At 45.6% G+C, this 19,726-nt stretch overlaps 1 protein-coding gene across 8 annotated transcripts in view; it reads left to right on the top strand.

The window, feature by feature from the left end:
• The first annotated feature begins 385 nt into the window (after nucleotides 1-385).
• SEC16B (SEC16 homolog B, endoplasmic reticulum export factor) overlaps nucleotides 386-19,726 on the top strand; it is a 55,459-nt gene continuing 36,118 nt past the window's right edge. For 2 of the 8 annotated variants that reach the window (XM_077928228.1, XM_077928227.1), the window contains exons 1-13: nucleotides 410-471; nucleotides 2,359-2,622; nucleotides 3,529-3,876; nucleotides 6,940-7,031; nucleotides 9,445-9,565; nucleotides 10,053-10,203; nucleotides 10,410-10,557; nucleotides 12,585-12,742; nucleotides 14,551-14,612; nucleotides 15,588-15,723; nucleotides 16,488-16,718; nucleotides 18,355-18,452; nucleotides 18,864-18,945. In XM_077928228.1, the coding sequence (XP_077784354.1) occupies nucleotides 3,590-3,876; nucleotides 6,940-7,031; nucleotides 9,445-9,565; nucleotides 10,053-10,203; nucleotides 10,410-10,557; nucleotides 12,585-12,742; nucleotides 14,551-14,612; nucleotides 15,588-15,723; nucleotides 16,488-16,718; nucleotides 18,355-18,452; nucleotides 18,864-18,945 (1,566 nt within the window). In that variant the 5' untranslated portion in view covers nucleotides 410-471; nucleotides 2,359-2,622; nucleotides 3,529-3,589. Of the gene's footprint in view, nucleotides 472-2,358; nucleotides 2,623-2,796; nucleotides 2,942-3,528; nucleotides 3,877-6,939; nucleotides 7,032-9,437; nucleotides 9,566-10,052; nucleotides 10,204-10,409; nucleotides 10,558-12,584; nucleotides 12,743-14,550; nucleotides 14,613-15,587; nucleotides 15,724-16,487; nucleotides 16,719-18,354; nucleotides 18,453-18,863; nucleotides 18,946-19,726 lie in introns of those variants that run through there. The other 6 variants (XM_077928229.1, XM_077928226.1, XM_077928224.1 and 3 more) reach the window with 6 other exon arrangements.

The following is a 19,726-nucleotide window of genomic DNA, read 5'->3' as shown; positions in this document are numbered from 1 at the left end:
GCGCCCCGAGATCTTCGGATCAAGGGCGGCATGCAGATTTAATCAATAAATAACAATAACACGGCAAACAGCCCTCCATGGGGTAAAAAACTCTCTTTTTTAAAAAAATGCATCTGGTGCAGTTGTCTCAAGGCACAGCTGACATATGTACAGCTGCTTGGATGCTTGGAGCGATTAGGGGCATTAAAACGCTTTGCAGGCGCCCAAGGAATTCATTCCTTTGTCCAGTAGCGAAGTGACCTTCTCTATATGGCGGTGCCAATGCGGCCACCTCCCTTTTCCCTTATTTGTAGTGCGCGTAACTAACGTTCCGGCGGCAAGCAAGGATCCCAGCTGGAAGGTTCCGACTAGCTGACGTGGCGGGGAATGCCTGTGGGCGTGGCTATGCTAATAAGCCAGACAGAAGCACAGCTTGTTGTCACGATGGGATGCAGAGGCATAAGCAAAGACTTTGTTTTAGTGATAGGTGGTGTAAGTAAAACCTTTTTTTTAAAAAAGCATTAGCAATAAATAAAGGAAGTCATTTCAAAGAATAAGGCAAGCAAGGGAGGGGGGGCGCAATTTCAAAATTTGTAAAAAGCAGAATGCATGAAATGCAACTTGTTAACGTCTTTAGGAAACTTGATCACTCTCTGGAGGTGGGCGGGGAGCCTTTGATTCTAATAATCCTTCTTTTGTACGTTAAAGTCACTTGCAGGCCGGTTTGTGTTTTCTTTCAGCTGCATCCCAAGGAATTAACCCTCGCAGGAATTGTGTAAAACTTTGCTCTAAAATGCTTAAATCAAGTTGGCATGTTGACTGGTAGATTTTTAAGCACAGAGAGGTCCAGCTGGGGGCAGTGTGTGTGTGTAAGCACCAGTTGTTTAAATAATTACAGTTACAGACAGGTAGCCGTGTTGGTCTGCCATAGTCAAAACAAAAAAAATCCTTCCAGTAGCACCTTAAAGACCAACTAAGTTAGTTCTTGGTATGAGCTTTCGTGTGCATGCACACTTCAGATGAAGAAGTGTGCATGCACACGAAAGCTCATACCAAGAACTAACTTAGTTGGTCTTTAAGGTGCTACTGGAAGGAATTTTTTTGTTTTAAATAATTACATTAATGAAGATGGGGGGGGGGGGGCAGGAAGGATGGAAACTTTTTATGTGAACCACCCTGAGACCTCTGGATATACAGTGGTACCTCGGGTTACATATGCTTCAGGTTATGCAGACTCCGCTAACCCAGAAATATTACCTCGGGTTAAGAACTTTGCTTCAGGATGAGAACAGAAACCGTGCTCCAGCGGCACGGCAGCAGCGGGGGGCCCCATTTGCTAAAGTGGGGCTTCAGGTTAAGAACAGTTTCAGGTTAAGAACGGACCTCCAGAACGAATTAAGTACTTAACCCGAGGTACCACTGTAGAGTGGTATATAAATTCAACTAATAATACAGAAAACAAACAAACTGCAAAATACAATGTGGACTACTGTCGAAAAGATGTCAAGGGATGACACGCCAAGTCTGGTAGGGCTTACTTCCTCTGAATGGGCCACGCGTGGTTCAGAGTGTGCAGTTAGTCCTGCAACATACAATGCTTTTTCACCAGTGGCTGCTGCACATTGCTTTGGAACAGTTTCCTTCTTGGAGCAACTCACTTTTCAGTACCAACAAAGTAGTAGTAGTTTGGGGCCCTTGTGCCTGCAGGAGGATGTTTGAAGATGTGAGGCAAAAGACTGGTGCAAAGAGAAAGAAAGAAAGAAAGAAAGAAAGAAAGAAAGAAAGAAAGAAAGAAAGATGCTGGCTAAAAAGTGGAAAACGCAAGAACTTCCTACGGTGGAAGAATGGCAGATGAAGATGATGGAGTTTTCGGAGCTGGCCGACCTGACCGGAAGAGTCCGCGACCAGAAGGAGGAGGAGTATCAGGAAGAATGGACCAAATTTAATGATTATTTAGTTAAATGTGTTAAGTTAATTGGAAACAACCTGCAGATACTTGATTGGCTTAGGATTTTATATAAGTTAAGTGATGAATTAATATGTTCAATCTCAAAATGAAAAGATTTAAGGATGTTAATGTTCAAGTTAAATTTATAAGAACTATGATTTGGAAACCCGTTAAAAGGATATGCGTTGAAATTCAACCAAGGGGAAACGAGGAAGTCACTTAACAATGTTAATAAGTGTAATATTAATAAGGTTATGATTTATGTTTGTTTGTTTGTTTATAATTTTGTGAAAACCAATAATTTCTTTTTGGAAAAAAGAAAAGAAATGCTGAACATTATTGCCATCCCTATGCTGGGTTTTCAAATTCTCCTGCTCCCTGGTATTTCTACATACGGAAAACTCTTTTGCCTTTTTTGTCTGTTTGCTAAGGATCCCCTCTGCCGTTTGCAAACAGCCACAGGTATCTTTGTCTCTGAGCAAGCAGGCCAGGCGCCCTTTGCCCGGCTTAATCAGTGCTATGGAAGTGGCTGGGACTTTGGCACAGGAAGAAGCAGGGAGCGTTGACCCAGCGCAGGCTCAGAGTTAGTGAGCCATCAAGTGATGTGGCAGGCGGACTTTGACAGCTGCCTTTGGGGACGAGAAGGACTGAGGCCGGCATTTAGAGCTGTAGCTGGTGGTCTCACTTTTAAACAGGTGTGTTGTGTCTGTGTGTTTGTGTGTGTAAACAAGCTCACGTGTTGGTGGGAATATTGTTGCTCACCCCAGGATTTATCCTGGAGCACCCCATTGAAACTCGGTTTGCTCTGCCTAGGGTGTGGGTGTGAAACAAAAGCAAAACCAAATTGAGTCAGTACCATTTGTGCAGGGTCAGATGTTAGGACTTGCTGCAGATGGGTTGACAATGATTAGTAGTGCAAAATATAGAGGGCATGGGTTACTTTAAAAAATGGTCCAGCAGGGGAAGAAATGCCTTTTGTTCTTACAGAACATGGCATTTAAGATTTCTTCGCAGGTGTGTTTTGAACACAGGGATGTACTAGTTGAGAGAGCAACTAAGTGTTCAGTTCCGTTCTCACTTCAGTTATGAATTTATTAGTTGGTCGTATGCCGGCCACAGTTTTACAGGACTGCTTGTAAGATGCTGAAATAGTGTATGTGAAGTTCTCTGAGGACTTAGAAAAAGTGCTTTGTAATTCTTGTTGTTAAATGTTGAGATCAGTCATGTTGAATGCTGTCCATTCAGTGTTCCTAGCCTGTCAGAACTCTGTGCCTAAAATGCCAACCTCTGAACAAACTCAGTGTTCAAAATAAAGCAAAGTAAAATATGTGTTTACATAGACGCATCTTTTGCACCAAGTCATACAATTTTAGTGCATTTATTTAGACACCGGGTATTGAACCTGTGACCTGCCCTGCCACTGAGCTTGACAAAGCGCTTCCTTGCTTTTTATGTGGGAGCCCTTTGCAGGCCCCATGTGCTCTAATGCGTGTCTGCAGAGGACCATGAGGCATGAAAACCTTGGGATTTTGTGTATCTCATTTTGAAGATGGGCTGTTTTTGTTGTGTCCCCTCTCTTACAATTATGCTTATCTTTGCAGGAAGCCGAAGCTGGTTTGGTAAGGAAATCTGAACGAAAGCAGTCCCTGCAGAGAGTCCAAGATGGACCCATGGGTCCCACCGCAGCAGCCCCAGCCACAAGGGAGACATGTTCCCCACATGGAAGGCTATGAGAGGGGCCCATGGAGGGCAGTTTCCCATGGCATTCCACCGCCTCAATCCAGTGAGTGGCTGTACCACCATGAACCCTGGGCTAGGCCTCAGCCTTGGCCAGATGCTCGAGTAGAATACCACCATTCTGCCCATCACCCAAGACTCCAGGACTATAGGAGGCCAAACTCCAGAGCAGAGTATTATGAAACTGGCTATCCCAACCGGTCGTATTCAAGGTAAGACCTCTAAAGCCCTAAACGGCCTCGGCCCAGTATACCTGAAGGAGCATCTCCACTGCCATCGTTCTGCCCAGATGCTGAGGTCCAGCTCCGAGGGCCTTCTGGCAGTTCCCTCATTGCGAGAAGCAAAGCTACAGGGAACCAGGCAGAGGGCCTTCTTGGTAGTGGCGCCCACCCTGTGGAACGCCCTTGCATCAGATGTCAAAGAGATAAACAACTATCAGACATTCAGAAGACATCTTAAGGCAGCCCTGTTCAGGGAAGTTTTTAATTTGTGATGTTTTAATGTATTTTTAGGGACGCAGGTGGCGCTGTGGGTAAAAGCCTCAGCACCTAGGGCTTGCCGATCGAAAGGTCGGCGGTTCGAATCCCCGCGGCGGGGTGCGCTCCCGTTGCTTGGTCCCAGCACCTGCCAACCTAGCAGTTCGAAAGCACCTCTGGGTGCAAGTAGATAAATAGGGACCGCTTACTGGCGGGAAGGTAAATGGTGTTTCCGTGTGCTGCGCTGGCTTGCCAGATGCAGCTTTGTCACGCTGGCCACGTGACCTGGAAGTGTCTGCGGACAGCGCTGGCCCCCGGCCTCTTAAGTGAGATGGGTGCACAACCCTAGAGTCTGTCAAGACTGGCCCGTATGGGCAGGGGTACCTTTACCTTTACATTTTTAATGTATTTTTAATCTTTGTTGGAGGTTGCCCAGAGTGGCTGGGGAAACACTCAGAAGGATTGGGGGACTTTGCAGAGAAATCAGCAGAGCCTCTTCTTCCATATAGTCTCCTAGCCCTTCTCTGTTTCATACAGAGGGCCTCAAACATTCATTTATCACTTTGATTCCAATGTTTTGTTTTTTATATTAATGCAGCTGTGTGGAACTCCAAATCAGAGTATTTAATCCAAGTAGTTCCAAAGGAGGAGGAGAGGGATAACTATCTCCTCACTTACAGGATCCCTCTAGTAGCTTTCTCTCTCTCTGTGTGGGAAATCTACTGGATCTGCAGATCTTTTCTGCTGGGGTGAAAGAAGGAGATTGTGTGTGGGATTTTTAGTTGGAAAATGCCCAGGGAAAAAGAATTATTCAGCCCCTTTCCTGCTGCACTACTCCAAACTAATTTGGAGCTCCCTGTGACCTCAGTAAAGAATTTTAAAAATCACTGAAAAAACAATGGCCTGATTCAGACATTGGATAACTATAGGCATTTCCAGCATGGATGATGTTGGGGTGCACACTTGGGTCCCACTCAGCATCATTGGGTACACATTTGGTATGCTTTAGACCTTTGAGTAATTAGCACAAAGGTTGCAGAGCATTTCTTAGCGTCTTTTGTTGAAGGTCCTCAGTAATCTCCCTGTGACCAGGATCTCTTCTCTTAGGAAGGTTTCCAATTGCATGTTCAACCAGACGCATCAGATATTTGAGCTAATTTGACGGAAGTCTAAACAGGAGCCTGTGCGTCTGAGGATGCTGAGGGGGGTGAGGGTGGGGCACTGTTCACGCTTAAGACCTCATGTGCTCAGGCCTTGTGTTTTCCCACTATATGAACAAGCTGTGATGAGTTTTAGCTGTTCTCTCCTCCCCTAATGCATCTGCAGAGAAGTTGGAAGCTTTCACTTCCAGGTTTACACAAACCACAGTTCTCAGCGATGCCCGAATTAGGAAACTGTTGTTTGTTTAAACCAGGGTTAGCCAACAACTACCAGACTTTTAATGGGACACGGGTGGCGCTGTGGGTAAAAGCCTCAGTGCCTAGGGCTTGCCGATCGAAAGGTCGGTGGTTCGAATCCCCGCGGCGGGGTGCGCTCCCGTTGCTCGGTCCTAGCAGTTCGAAAGCACCCCCGGGTGCAAGTAGATAAATAGGGACCGCTTACTGGCGGGAAGGTAAACGGCATTTCCGTGTGCGGCTCTGGCTCGCCAGAGCAGCGATGTCATGCTGGCCACGTGACCCGGAAGTGTCTTCGGACAGCTCTGGCCCCCGGCCTCTTGAGTGAGATAGGCGCACAACCCTAGAGTCTGTCAAGACTGGCCCGTACGGGCAGGGGTACCTTTACCTTTACCTTACCAGACTTTTAGAAGACATCCGAAGGCAGCCCTGTTTAGGGAAGCTTTTAATGTTTAACAGACTATTGTATTTCAATATTTTGTTGGAAGCTGCCCAGAGTGGTTGGGGAAACCCAGCCAGATGGGTGGAATATAAATATATTATTATTATTATTATTATTATTATTATTATTATTATTATTATTATTATTATTATTATATGAGGCCCTACAGAAGTTGCTGGACTACAGCTCCCATCATCCCTAATCACTGGCCATGCTGGTGGGGGCTGATAGAAGTTGGAGTCCAACAGGATCTAGAGAGCACCATGTTGCCTAACCCTGTTTTAAACTATTGTTCCAGAAAACAAACGGGTCCTGAAATCACAGTTTGCTCCCAACAAGTTCTCACTAAACATAGTCTAAAACAAACCACAGTTACCTTAATTTGGATGCTCTGGGGAACCGTGGTTAGTTCAGAACTGAAATTGAAAGCTTGTGAAAGAAGAGGAGTATACAAACATTATGCTTGCTGCAGCTTGTTTACATAGCAATAGCAGAAACCATGATTTCCTGCTTTATCTGATTTGGGCCTATGTATCTCCTATATCACATCTACTGTTGTAGTCACACTGCTTCTTTATCCTGTAATTTGTTTCTGCTCTCATTCCTGATCTCATTTGCCTTGTCTCCTCTCACAATTCACCCTGGTGAATTATAGACAGGTTTGCTATTCATTGCATCAGTGCGGTAAAGTAAGTAGAACATCAAGGGATTTATTTGTGGTCTGTATTCATATTTTTCAATGATCAAATACAGAGCTGGAAATGGGAGAGAAGGTCATTTCAATTACCAAGTGGTCATTATAGCCCATTTATTACCTTCCATAGCAGTTTTTGGAACTGTTTCTGACAGCATTTCCCTCCTGATTTTTTTATCCTCACAAATAACGAGGAATTTAGACAGTTACCCAAAGCAGCTTCCTCCATCTCCCTTTCTGCTCTCTCTCTCCTTTGGGCCACGCTTCAGGCAAAGTTATGAAGACCACCACCGGACCTTTGCGGAAGATTATGCGCATGGCGACTACCAGAGATACCCCCAAACCTGGCAAAGTGAGAGAGGTACTGCATTCTCCACAGAAACAAAACTGGTTTAAAAATACTTGATGGAACTGGGTTCAAGAGGAATTCTGGAATTCATTCTGGTGGTGTGTGCTTGTGTACATATTCAAAGCCTTCCTTACGCCATGCTTGTTCCACACACTGAAACCACATTGAATCCCCATTATTTTCCCCAACCCAGAAAATAAATTGTGTGAACTGTGGTTTACAAACTACTCTTCCTAGGATTCTTTGAAGGAACTCATGTATTTTAGACATGCTTTAAATGTACGCAGCCCAACAATTCTCTGTGGTTAGATTTACCATTGTCTCATTTGCTGTGTTCAGTGACCCTCCTCATTTGATAAATTCTGGATTTTTTAAAAAAAAGAAACAAAAAAGAAGTCCATCTCAGCAAGAATGTGATTTTTCTGTCTCACAGGCTCAAAATTCTCAGTACTTTTCCAGAACTAGTTCTGAGCCTAAATGTCACCACATTTCGTGGGACCCATTTACAGGCCCTGGAAGTCCCAGATTTATTTAATTACTAATACATTTATACCTTGAGTTATGCAGGAATTTTAAGAAACCAAAAAAATCAGTGCAGTTTTGAAATTGGTGGATAGAATCTAGAAGTTTTGAAAGGTTCAGCCCGTTATCTTGATTTAAAATGATGTCCAACACTATCCAAACATAGGTGAATATTCACTCCTTAATCTGAGGAACCACCATGCACAATTTGGATACAATATAGTAAGACAAGGGTTGCCAACCGTTTTGTATTAGTGAGCACATTTCAAATTTTGAGGGAGTGCTGGGGGTGCCAGTCACAAAATGGCTGCCATGTAGTGGGCATGGCATAACACAAAATGTCTGCCACCATGAGCATGGCATGACATAGAGTTAGAGAGACAGCTGCCCCTGGCAACCTTATACTTACTGTGGGAAATTATCTATGTCCTGCTGGTCCTGATTATGGAGATCTCTCTCTCAGAAAAAATAAATGTGGTAGCCAACACCACTCTCATTTCACAGAAATTGCTTAGAAAGTACCGGCACATTTTGCCGCATAACTTTCTTTCTAGGAGAGCGAGAGACTGGCCACATGCAAGTGGAAGGCAGAACCAGAGGCTAAAGTGGGCGGGGCAAGAGTGTGAATTTTACCTTTGCACAGTAGGTTAGTTTCCACCCACACCTACCCTTCTCCATTCAGACAGGCAGGCAAAAGCATGATCAGAGTCCAAGGACATACAGTGGTGTCCCGCAAGACGAATGCCTCGCAAGACGAAAAACCCGCTAGACGAAAGGGTTTTCCGTTTTTCGATGCGCTTTGCAAGACGATTTTCCGTATGGGCTTGCTTCGCAAGACGGAAACGTCTTGCGAGTCTTGCGATTTTTTTCGCTCCCCCCCTTTTTCTAAGCCGCTAAGCCTTTAATAGCCGCTAAGCCGCTAATAGCCTTTTAGCCGCTACGCTGCTAAGCCTTTAATCAGTGGCGTAGTGTGGGGGGTGCAGGGGGGGCCGGCCGCACCGGGTGCAACATCTGGGGGTTAGGGTTAGGGGGCGCAAATCCACGGGTTAGGGGGCGCAAATCCACGGGTTAGGGGGCGCAAATTACTTGCCTTGCCCCGGGTGCTGACAACCCACGCTACGCCACTGCCTTTAATAGCCGCTAAACCGCTAATAGCGCTAAGCCGCTAAGCCGCTAATAGTGTTGCTTCGCAAGACGAAAAAACCGCTAGACGAAGAGACTCGCGGAACGGATTATTTTCGTCTTGCGAGGCACCACTGTATTTCAATCTGGCAAAAAACACTCAAGGTGGGCGTATATCAGGGGTGGTGAGGGGAGAGAGGGTATGGCTTAGAATGGGGTGTGAACTTGGGCCAGATGGAGAGAGGAAGGCCATTTTGCCCCTGCCAGGTTTCAGTCTTACATAGACCTTTCTTAATCTGAAGGTAGATTTTGAGTGAGCCTTTGACTGAGCCTAACAAATTATAAATGTTCCTCTGAGCATTTGTGAGTTGATAATCCTGGCGCCTGGGGTGTAGCTGACTGTTCTCCTGTGGATTCTGTCACTTTTTCATATGGTTTTATTGGAATTGTTTTGTATTATAGTGAACAGACCTTGTGTCATTGATGAGGGGCAATATAGAAATTTTAAGAATGAACAAACATTTGTAAGTTCTGGTGTGTAAGTATGTACACACATGTTGTCTATGTTTGTGCATTCACATGTGTAAAAAAAACCTCTAGTGTACATGACTTTTAATGGCCTCCTGTAATCAGTTGTACTTTTTTTCTAAGCATAGCCCCTTTGACAACAAAAGGCAATCGTATCTGGTGTAGCTTTATCAGTTTTTAAATGTTGCAGATGCCTGGAAGTGTTTTAAATGTTGCAGATGCCTGCTCCTTTTTGTTTTCTCTGAGTATGTAGATCCAAGACAGAGAGATACCTGGGGTGAAGGTACAAATTACTGGGACCAGAACTATTACAGAGATCAACGTCGGGTAGAAAGCAGCGGCTTTGCAGAGCATCATAATGGAACTCCAGTTTGGTAAGGAAATCCTATGAGTTGACCCACCCAGCTGGGAAATGACTAAGATCTCCTTAATCCAGTGTCTGTGAAGGACACTTGGTGACTCTCTGCTCTTGCAATGTGCCTCAGGGAAGCACGTTTCCCCACAGGAGGCTCCTGAGACCTTTGCCAGGTGAGTATAGTCCCGGGGTGCCCAGGCTTCTGTGTAGGTCCTGGAGAACTAGATATGTTGCTCTGTTATTTGCAGCAAACCTGAAATCCAACCACTGCAAACATTTCAATAAAGAAAAGTTAGGAGGTCATCTTTAATAGATCCATTTTTGTTTTTCACTCAGAGTAAGACCCTGGAACCCAAACAGCCTCAAAATATGCACAAATGTGCCCTTAATGCATAACCATGCTCTCCTGTGGGGAGATGCATGAGCTCTCTGTGAGAGTGCAGCCAACAGATTTGTAAACAAAATCTCTCTGTCTCGCCCCCCTTTTGCTACCCTTCTTCAATAAGGTCAAAGAGGCACGAGTCCTACGAAGACAATTACATTTCAAAGAAAGATGGCTCCTATGATATAAACTACAGTTATCCTTTGCAACAAGGACAGATTCAGGATGAATTCCAGTGGAAGTTCCAGGAGAACACCAGTTTTCCAGCGCATGAGGTGCGAGCTTTGGGGCTTGTCCAGGGTATCCTTTCTTCTTCCCTCATCCCAGCTGGTGCTACTCGGATAGGCCTGAGAGCCTTAAAAAGCAAATGCCAGCTTTAAAGTTCTCTGTAAAGGGCGTTGCAGTTCGTTTTCCCTTTGCTTTCATCAAGACCATCTTTCCTTCTATTCCGCCTCTTCCCCGCTCCTCTTCTCCATTGTAGGTTCCATTGCCTGAGGAACCAAGCATGCTCCAAAGGTATAAGGAATCGGGCCTCAGCTCGAGTAGCTATGAGCTTAGCCAGTACATGTATGATCCCTCCAGCCTCTACGAAGCAGCTCCCTCCAAGGACTGGAGCCCCATTCAGGCAGGTAAGGTATTCCAACACCAGCAACATCTGGGGTGTGGGTGACCAAGGCATTTGCCAACACCTCGAGGCTAGCATCAGGGCCACCACTGCGCATTCTTTCTTTGCGTGGATTTTTCTTCATCCCTCCAATCTGACCCCTGATATAGGTTTTTAATCTGGTGTTGTTATTGTGCATGTTCAGCCCTTTTCTTTTCAACATTTGCACTGTAAGACACCTTGTGAGTGTTGGGATGTGTCCAAGGGAACGGGGGCAATTTGCAGACCCCCCAGCTGGCTCCAGCCCACCGGCCGGCAGCTGGTCGAACTCCAGTCCTCGGTTCTGCATCAAAAGGTGCGACTCAGAGCTTCAGAAGCCTTTCAGAAGCTGAGCACGCAAGCCAGCAGAGATAACAAACTCTTCGCGATGGATTGGCGGACAGAGGTATATGGAAAGCATATTTACAAGCAGTTTATTCAGCATAGATCAAGGCAAAGAAAACATGTCTGCTCTCCTTCATGTCTAAGAGCAAGAAGCATAAGGCAAAAGCTATACACAAATGGAAGTTCCCAGCAAGCTGTGCTGGAATGTAAACAGACATGTGACATTCAACAGCTCCACACATCTGTTTAGGTGAAATGGAACATCAGTATCCTAACATCCTCCCGCTTTCTGTGTAACCTGTATTACCTGTGGTTTAACCCAATTGCAAACGCTGTACATAAAGAAGAAGAAGAAGAAGAGTTTGGATTTGATATCCTGCCTTTCACTCCCTTTTAAGGAGTCTCAAAGCGGCTAACATTCTCCTTTCCCTTCCTCCCCCACAACAAACACTCTGTGAGGTGAGTGGGGCTGAGAGACTTCAAAGAAGTGTGACTAGCCCAAGGTCACCCAGCAGCTGCATGTGGAGGAGCGGAGACGCGAACCCGGTTCCCCAGATAACGAGACTACCGCTCTTAACCACTACACCACACTGGCTCTCTTAAACCTTAAGTTGTTCTCTGTTAACAACCTTAGACAACAGATCCGCAGGAATTTTGTTTCCTGGCATGTAGGACACTTGAATGAGTCCTTTCTGAATACGTTAAATAAATAATGCTATTTGTGTGTGTCTAAACATGGGAGTGTTCCCATCACCTAAAAGAGGGGTGAGGTTTGAGTTTAAAAGCAGAAGGATGGTGCAGGAGCAGATTTGCACAAAACCCTCCATTTGCCTGTGAATTACCTACAAGTTCTTTTCTAACTGGTGTCAGAGCTCAGCTGAAGACAAAAACTATGATGGAGAAAAGCTGTGGGAAGGTTTGGCAGGAGTAGTGATCTGCACTTCTCATCCATGTACCCTTTTTGCTTGTGAAATCACATCCTCCTGTGAGACCAAGTCAGTTCTTTGTTTAGACACATTGAACGACAGGCATCCTTCTAGTCTGGGGCTCAGAGTCTGGCAGGAGGCATGTCAAACAAACTTCAGCCACCTCCTGGATGGCCACCGTCTTTGTGTGGTGGGGTTCCTGGCTGTGCATCTTCCCCCTTCCCCGTGGATCTAAAACAAGGAAGGTGTAACCTGTAGCCATCCAGATGTGGTTGAAGCACAACTCACAACATCACTGATCATCGGACGCACTGGCTTGGCATTGATGGAAGTTGTAGGAGTCCAACAAGATCTGGAGAGTGCCAGATTTCACAGCCCTGATCTACAATAATGTGTGATGCAGGGGCCACACTTGCCTGTAAACACAAAAGCTCCCACCTTCCCAATGCAAAGACTGCAGCTGCCCAACAGGTGCCTGAACTTGGCCAAACTCTTTTTGTGTTGCCCCATCAGCTTCCTCTTTGTCTTTCCTGCTTTCTGTTTGAGTTGAGTTGAGTTCTGTTCCCTTCACTGTCACCCCCTATGACAAGGCAGTTATTCTTCCTGCCTGCTTTCAGATTTACAGTTCACTGAGCAGCTTATTTGATGTGCGTTTTAGCTGGCTTGCTTTCTTGTCAGTCTGGGATCAGCCTCTGGCCTAAGCCAATGACAAGCCACTAACAGTCCCGGTCTTGTCATTTAGCAGAAGACATGCCAGTTCCTCTTCACCCTGTGGCACCTCTGAAGTTTCGTGTCCCTCATGTACCTGTGTGCTTTGGAGCTGCGGGGCAGCTGGTCCGAGGATGTCCTAATTACCCACCAGATGGGCAACCTGCTCTTGTGGAAATGCACAGCCTGGAGGTAAACATTAACTTGCCCCTTGGAAGTGAGATGGATTGTTGCAAATCTGCCCTCCGTTGCTTTGACAGTCCTTTCTCCTGAGTCTTGACTTCACTCCTTCATTCCTGCCTCACCTCTCGTTGTTTTATTTTGCTGTCAGTCAGCTTTGAGCCTTGTTTTAACAACTCCTTTATCTGTGGATTTGGGAATGTCTTCTTTCTGCTGGCACCTCCCAACATCAGCCTGTCCCCTGGTGTTTGCTTAAAGCATCTTCTAGACACCCTCTGATTTCCAGCTCTTTGGCAGAAGAAACACCCAACATCCATTTCAAGGTTCATCACAACCAGTAGAAACATTAAAAAGAAGGAAGCAGAGATTCTGCAGGCAGCTGGAAGAATTCATATTGCAGACCCTATTCTATGATCCTCTTGCCATGGGGATTCCTATGAAATAGCTACTCTAGTTATTAAGGGGTCACAAATATCATTGTTCAAATCTCCCCACCATAAATTTACTAGGTTGCCCCAGATAAGCCATTACCTTTCAGCTTCGGCTGATTTACTGTGCAGGCATCATAATATTGTTAGGGCTTGTCTACAGAGACATTTGCTATGTGTTTGTAACTGTTTTTATTTGCATAGCCCACATCCCTTGATGACACCGGTCCCCATGCTTTGCCCCTGTATATTTGGGTTTACCTGATATGGGGATAACTTGATAAACTGGGGGAAACTGGGCTCCAAACAACTTCCCTCGGGATTGCGGATTATTTGTTTTGGTGTTTTGGGGCAGGTGGATCAGTTGTCACTTTCTGGTACTCCTCTTTTCAGGCCTACTACTTCTTATTTTCATTTCTAATAATAATAATAATTTATTATTTATACCCCGCCCATCTGGCTGGGTTTCCCCAGCCACTCTGGGCGGCTTCCAACCAAGTATTAAAATACAGGCTGTGCTTGTAACTACAGTGGTACCTCGGGTTAAGTACTTACCGTATTTTTCACGCACCAGACCACAAGATGCACCTAGTTTTTGGAGGAGGAAAACAAGAAAAAAAATATTCTGAATCCCAGAAGCCAGAACAGCAAGAGGGATCGCTGTGCAGTGAAAGCAGCAATCCCTCTTGCTGTTCTGGCTTCTGGGATAGCTGCGCAGCCTGCATTCGCTCCATAAGACGCACAAACATTTCCCCTTACTTTTTAGGAGGGAAAAAGTGAGTCTTATAGAGCAAAAAATACGATAATTCATTCTGGAGGTCCGTACTTAACCTGAAATGGTTCTTAACCTGAAGCACCACTTTAGCTAATGGGGCCTCCCGCTGCTGCCACGCCGCCGGAGCACGATTTCTGTTCTCACCCTGAAGCAAAGTTCTTAATCTGAAGCACTATTTATGGGTTAGTGGAGTCTGTAACCTGAAGCGTATGTAACCTGAAGCGTATGTAACCTGAGGTACCACTGTATTTCCTGTGTGCTTCTGAATGGAAGAATATATATTTTTCCTTTTGATCCCTCAGATTAGCACGAACCCAGAAAACTTCACAAGCCAGTGGCAGCTTGCACACACACACACACACACACACACACACACACACACACACTTCTGATCCCTCAGATATGCATAAAACCAGAAAGCTGCACAAGCAAATTTGCAGTTGCCTGATTGTGTGCCCCAGGAAGAGAGACAAGGGCAGGAAGATGTTCAAAGAGCTTACGCAACCCTAGATGACTAAAACAAGCACAACATAGCATACTTTCTACAACCACTTTAGCTACAGTGAGTGCAGGCAATTATCCGAATCCCACTCACTGACTCTTTCCTTGTTTTCCAGGTGATCCTACATGACACAGCTGAGCAGGAAGCCTTGAGAGTCTTCCCAGGACCTCTGATCAGGTACATGACCTCTGAAAGAGTACAACTTAAGTTTTCATTCTCCACCGTAGCCCTGAGGCAGCCCTACTCTGAAGCAAGCTGAGACGTCCCAGGCAACAGGCTCTGGATGTTATTGATGGGTAGCAAAATGGGAGTCAGGGGATCTGACTCATGGGGCGCTGTGTACCAGGGTGTTCAGCTGTGCAAGCCCCACTGAAATGAATAGGAGCTGTTTAAGAGCGCACAACTCCCCCTTTGCGGCTCTTCTTTGTTTTCTTGTGACAGAAGAACTGCCCAGTGAATTGTCTTCTTTGTCAATCAGAGGAAGGGTGCTGGTTGGATTTTCTGTTTCAGGCACTAGAGTAGCCTGAAGAAAGTGTTTCATTTCTGCCATTTGGGCTGCATGCAGGAGGCTATTTTAACATGTTGCACTGGTCACAGTGCTCTAATTATATGAGATTAGAATAAAAAGTTGAGGGTGAGGGAGGGTGGAAATAAAACTTCTCCCCCTCCCCCAGGTAGTTGTCATGGTGAATGCTCTCTTAAACTGTCGTTATTATTTGATTACCAGCACCTAGGCAAAAGCCAGAGGGTTTGCTTATGCATTAAAATTATTGCATTGATTGCTGAGTTGTCAAGAAGGGTGCTCAGTCACTGATTTCAGGACGGATTCAGTCGTGTAGCTACACATTCAGGTTGCACAGTTATGGTTGGTTGGGAGGTCTTGCGCAGTAAGCCAACTTCCTTGCAGAACTGGACTTTTTGCAGTAAGGAAAGTGATGGGGAAAAGGCCCTGGAGAGTTGCGGGATGATACTTGCTTCAACAAGAGTGTGTGAGTGCGTTCAGTTTGGAGGGGTCACATCGAAGCCTTTGGAAATGTTATACAGCAGGGATGGGGAATCTTGTCCTCCGCAGCCCTCCAAACCTCCAAACCTACACAAGATCTGGGCCACCTATGGGTCTGAAAGTCCTTGCGCCCCTTTCTTCTCTTCCAGGGAGGATCTGCACAAGGTGGACGTGATGACGTTTTGTCAGCGCAGAGCAGCTGTGGCCTGTGACCTGGACTCCAGCCGAAGCAGAGATTCTGCCTTGCTTTGGAAACTTCTCCTCCTCCTTTGCCGGCAGAACGGGGTGTGTATCTTTGCAGAGATAAGTTAGAGAGCCTGGCTAGCATACCCCCTTGGGGTGCAAGTTTTCACCGACTTCCTCTGCCTAGACTTCACCTTTATCCCTCCCCAATCACTTTTGCAACTGATATCTGATGTCTTCCTTGGTTTTGGAGTCTGTATGTGCAGTGTGGACCCAGACCTCTGGGAAGTGAGTGCAGGTTTCCATCGATTTTGGGAGGATTTCTCAATGTCTGGTGTCCTTACGTTACCCTTATTTCCCCAAAAACCCTAGAAGAAAGGGCATGGTATTTATTCTTCCTTCTCAAGTGTTCAGCTTTGAGGTCTGGGTCTAATACCAGGCAGACCTTTTGGCCTTTTCCGGTAAAACCTGAAATAAATTTGAATCATGTGCAGCATGAACTTGAAACTGTCGATCCTACGTTTTATATTCAAAATGTCAGAGGTGTTAAAATGTCACCTTTATTTCCATTTTTTAAGGAGAGGGTTTGACATAATTGGCACCTTGCAATATGCATGTCTATTTAACAATCTATCCTGCTTTTCACCGGTCAAGACCCATAAAGTGTTATGCAAATAAAATTAATTAAAGATGCAAGCTGTTAAGAAAAGAACGCATAGCAATTTGAGAATTTGTGTCGTGTCAGTACGCAAGTTTCAGGAGTTTGAGCTGTTTGTTGTCCAACTAGGTAAATTTGTAAAATTTGCAACGTTTGCAATTACGCCTGAATCCTGTAGCCGCTGTGCTTTCTCCTCGTCCCTTTGCAGTCCATGGTGGGCTCAGATACAGCTGAGCTGCTGATGCAGGACAGCCGGCGCCGGGAAAGGTACAAAAGGCAAGAGCCAGCAGCCAACCTGATCAACCTGACGGATGAGGAGTGGCCAGTGCAGGGTTGTGGGACTCCAGACCTCCTCACGGGGGAGATTGTCCCAAGTGCCGCCACACCACAGCAAAGAGTGGAGAAGTTCACCAAACTCCTCTTTTACGGCAGGAAAAAGGTAAGCTGAATGAAAGCTTGTGTCTTCTGTGGCAAGTTTTGTGGGTTTAATGCACAGAAAACGGCCTGGATCGCACACATACACACATCCCAGCTGCATCAAATGATTTCTCCTGTGTCTGAGCCATCACAAATTAATCACTGCAGCACAGAAGCCACTTCTGCTACAGCAACATTCACACCAGCAAAAATCAGTGCATGCCTGTTACTTTGAGTGGTGGCCTCCCTTACAGCACTATGTAAAAACTGTTAACTTGGTTGTGCTTTGTGTAAAGAATGCCCCATGTTCTCTTACAAAGGATTTGAGGTAGCAGAGCTTGGAAAAACCATTGCTTGTGACCTCGGCCAGCCGCTGCCAGTCAAGGCAGACAATCCAATGGTCTGACGCCCAACGGCATCTTCATAATTTGTTAGTTTGTTTTGTAAATAACTCTTTTGTTAAATTTTAAGAAGCACTTAGGTTTTTACATCTATAAAAGACCATCTGTTTAAAATTATGCAGTACAGAAATAATAAAGCAAAAAGTTATTAAATACAGAAAAAACCCCAAAGGGCACTGGTGAAAGCACATTGTACAGTTCTTATAAAGAGAAGATTAAAGCATTGTATGTTGAATAGACATATTGGTGTTCATAGGAAATAGAAACAGAGAGGGGAGGGGGCAGATACAGGATTGTCAAATATATTTTATTGAATCATCCATAGTCTTTTGGGTGCTGGATGTGGATTTAAGTTGAATGAATCATTTTTAACATAATAAAATGGTACCACATCACAAATAATTTATGTTTTGCTTTGCCCTCTTGCCACTCTTAATTGGTGTGTAAGATTTTCCAGTAAGGCTATCTCCCACACTTTGTTGAAGCATGATAAAAGGTTAGCCCCAACTAAGTCCAAACTACAAGAAAGAAGATTCCACCTAAACATTAGGAAGAACTTCCTGACAGTAAGAGCTGTTCGACAGTGAAATATGCTGCCAAGGAGTGTGGTGGAGTCTCCTTCTTTGGAGGTCTTTAAGCAGAGGCTTGACAGCCATATGTCAGGAGTGCTCTGATGGTGTTTCCTGCTTGGCAGGGGGTTGGACTCCATGGCCCTTGTGGTCTATTCCAACTCTATGATTCTATGATTCTAAGTCTTTCCAGTGTCTGGCGATAACAGTCCTGGCTGCTTTTAGCAGATGTGACACTAGCTCTCTACAATGAGAAGGTACATCTCCATTTTCAAATAAATTTATAGGTGCCATCTGGAGAGAAAGGTTAAATGTATACCTGTCCCTTGAAAAATTAAAATCCAGAAATGCATGTGGGTACCTGTTCATTGGCATTCACATTAGCATCTTGGCGAGGAAGAGGGAGCCATGTATGCCAGCATCATAATTTCATATGAAGGAGTGGACATAGAGCATTCCAGTCTCTTCCCAGTGCTTCTCTTGCACTTTCTGTCCCTCATTGATGCCCCTGCCTCAGGTCGACCAATGTCTTGTCTGTGGAACTCACTGGTGGCCTCTGACCACTAAGCCAGCCCTTCTCTGCACAGTCCCTTCTACTGGCTTCTGTTTCTTAGCAATGCTGGAGTGTGGCAGAATACAGGGGAGTTTGATGGAATGTCGAGAGCTGGCTGTTTATTGGTTCTTGCAGGAAGCTCTGGATTGGGCCATGAGAAACCATCTGTGGGGCCACGCTCTCTTTCTATCAAGCAAGATGGACCCGAGGACCTATAGCTGGGTCGTGAGTGGGTATGTAGCACCCACTACCACAAAATCTCTCAGTGCACTTTTCTCCGGATTTCAGCAGGGCCGGCCCTAACATTAGGCAGAATGAGGCAGCAAATGTTGGAGTGTGCAGAAAACTGTTGGGTCATGTTGGAGGACAGAGCTTTGTGCGCAATGAGGCCTGCTCTGCATCTTGTAAGCTAGCTGTTGTCCTCGGGTGTGGTGGAAAAGCAATGCAAAAGTTCAACTGTCAGTCAACTTCTCTCTCTCTCTCTCTCTCTCTCTCTCTCTCTCTCTCTGTGTGTGTGTGTGTGTGTGTGTATGAATGAGGGCACCACCTTGTCCGTCAATTTAGGCAACAGAATGTCTTAGACCAGCCAAGCATTTCATCGCTTGCCAAGTCTATTAAAAATGCTTTCTTCCATCTCGTTGCAGGTTCACTAGCACTCTGGCCTTCAATGACCCCCTACAAACGCTTTTCCAGCTCATGTCTGGAAGGATACCTCAGGCATCCCTGGTACTGATGTCTGCCGCCTTTTCTGCCTAAGTATCTTGTCTGCATCTAGGATCAGCCACCTGAACCTGTCAGGGCTGGTGGTCCGGGATACACAACCCCAGGGCATTTTAGACTAAGGAGCCAAGCCCCAGACAGCAGCTTGATAGGACCAGGTGGAAACCTCTTTGGCCCCTTGTCACCAGACCTTTGCTGAACTGGCAGCTAACTACCTACAGTAGTAGCACTCTAGCAAAGCAGAGACCAGGACAGCAGTTCTGGGTGGCTTCCAAGGCGCTTTGTGTTGCTTGTTCCTGTTTGCGAGGGTCGCTGCTTTGAGACCCCCCTGGCACTCTGCAGTGTCAGCTCTGGGTGAAGACCCACTCCGTCCCTAAGGAGGCTTATTCTAGAGAAATTATTGGCCAAGTTTTTTTCCCCTCCTGTGTGCTCCTCTGCTTTGCCCCTCCTGCTGCCTCTCAAAAGCAAAGGCTGCCACCTGAAGGTGCTTTAATTCCATAGTTAGGCGCTGTTATTGTTGCCCATATGCCATTCAGTTAAGTGTCCACAAGACTCTGCTGGCGCAAAAGGCTGCTCTTATAGCGTATGAACACCAGCCTCCCACCATTCACCCTTAGGAAACCTGCATTTTAGCTGTTTGGATAGATGGAATCTAGCTGATTTCCTAGATTCCATTCATTCATCCATCCATCCAAATGAACAGTTAAAATGCAGGTGTCCTAAGGGTGAATGGTGGTGAGTCGGAATGTGATGTTCTGTTATGCCGTGAAGAGAAGAGGAAGGGCAT

Source organism: Podarcis muralis, chromosome 5, assembly GCF_964188315.1.
Source record: "Podarcis muralis chromosome 5, rPodMur119.hap1.1, whole genome shotgun sequence".
NCBI classification, from domain to species: domain Eukaryota; kingdom Metazoa; phylum Chordata; class Lepidosauria; order Squamata; family Lacertidae; genus Podarcis; species Podarcis muralis.
Note: the sequence above shows the minus strand (reverse complement) of the source record. Positions and strands in the feature narration are given on the sequence as shown.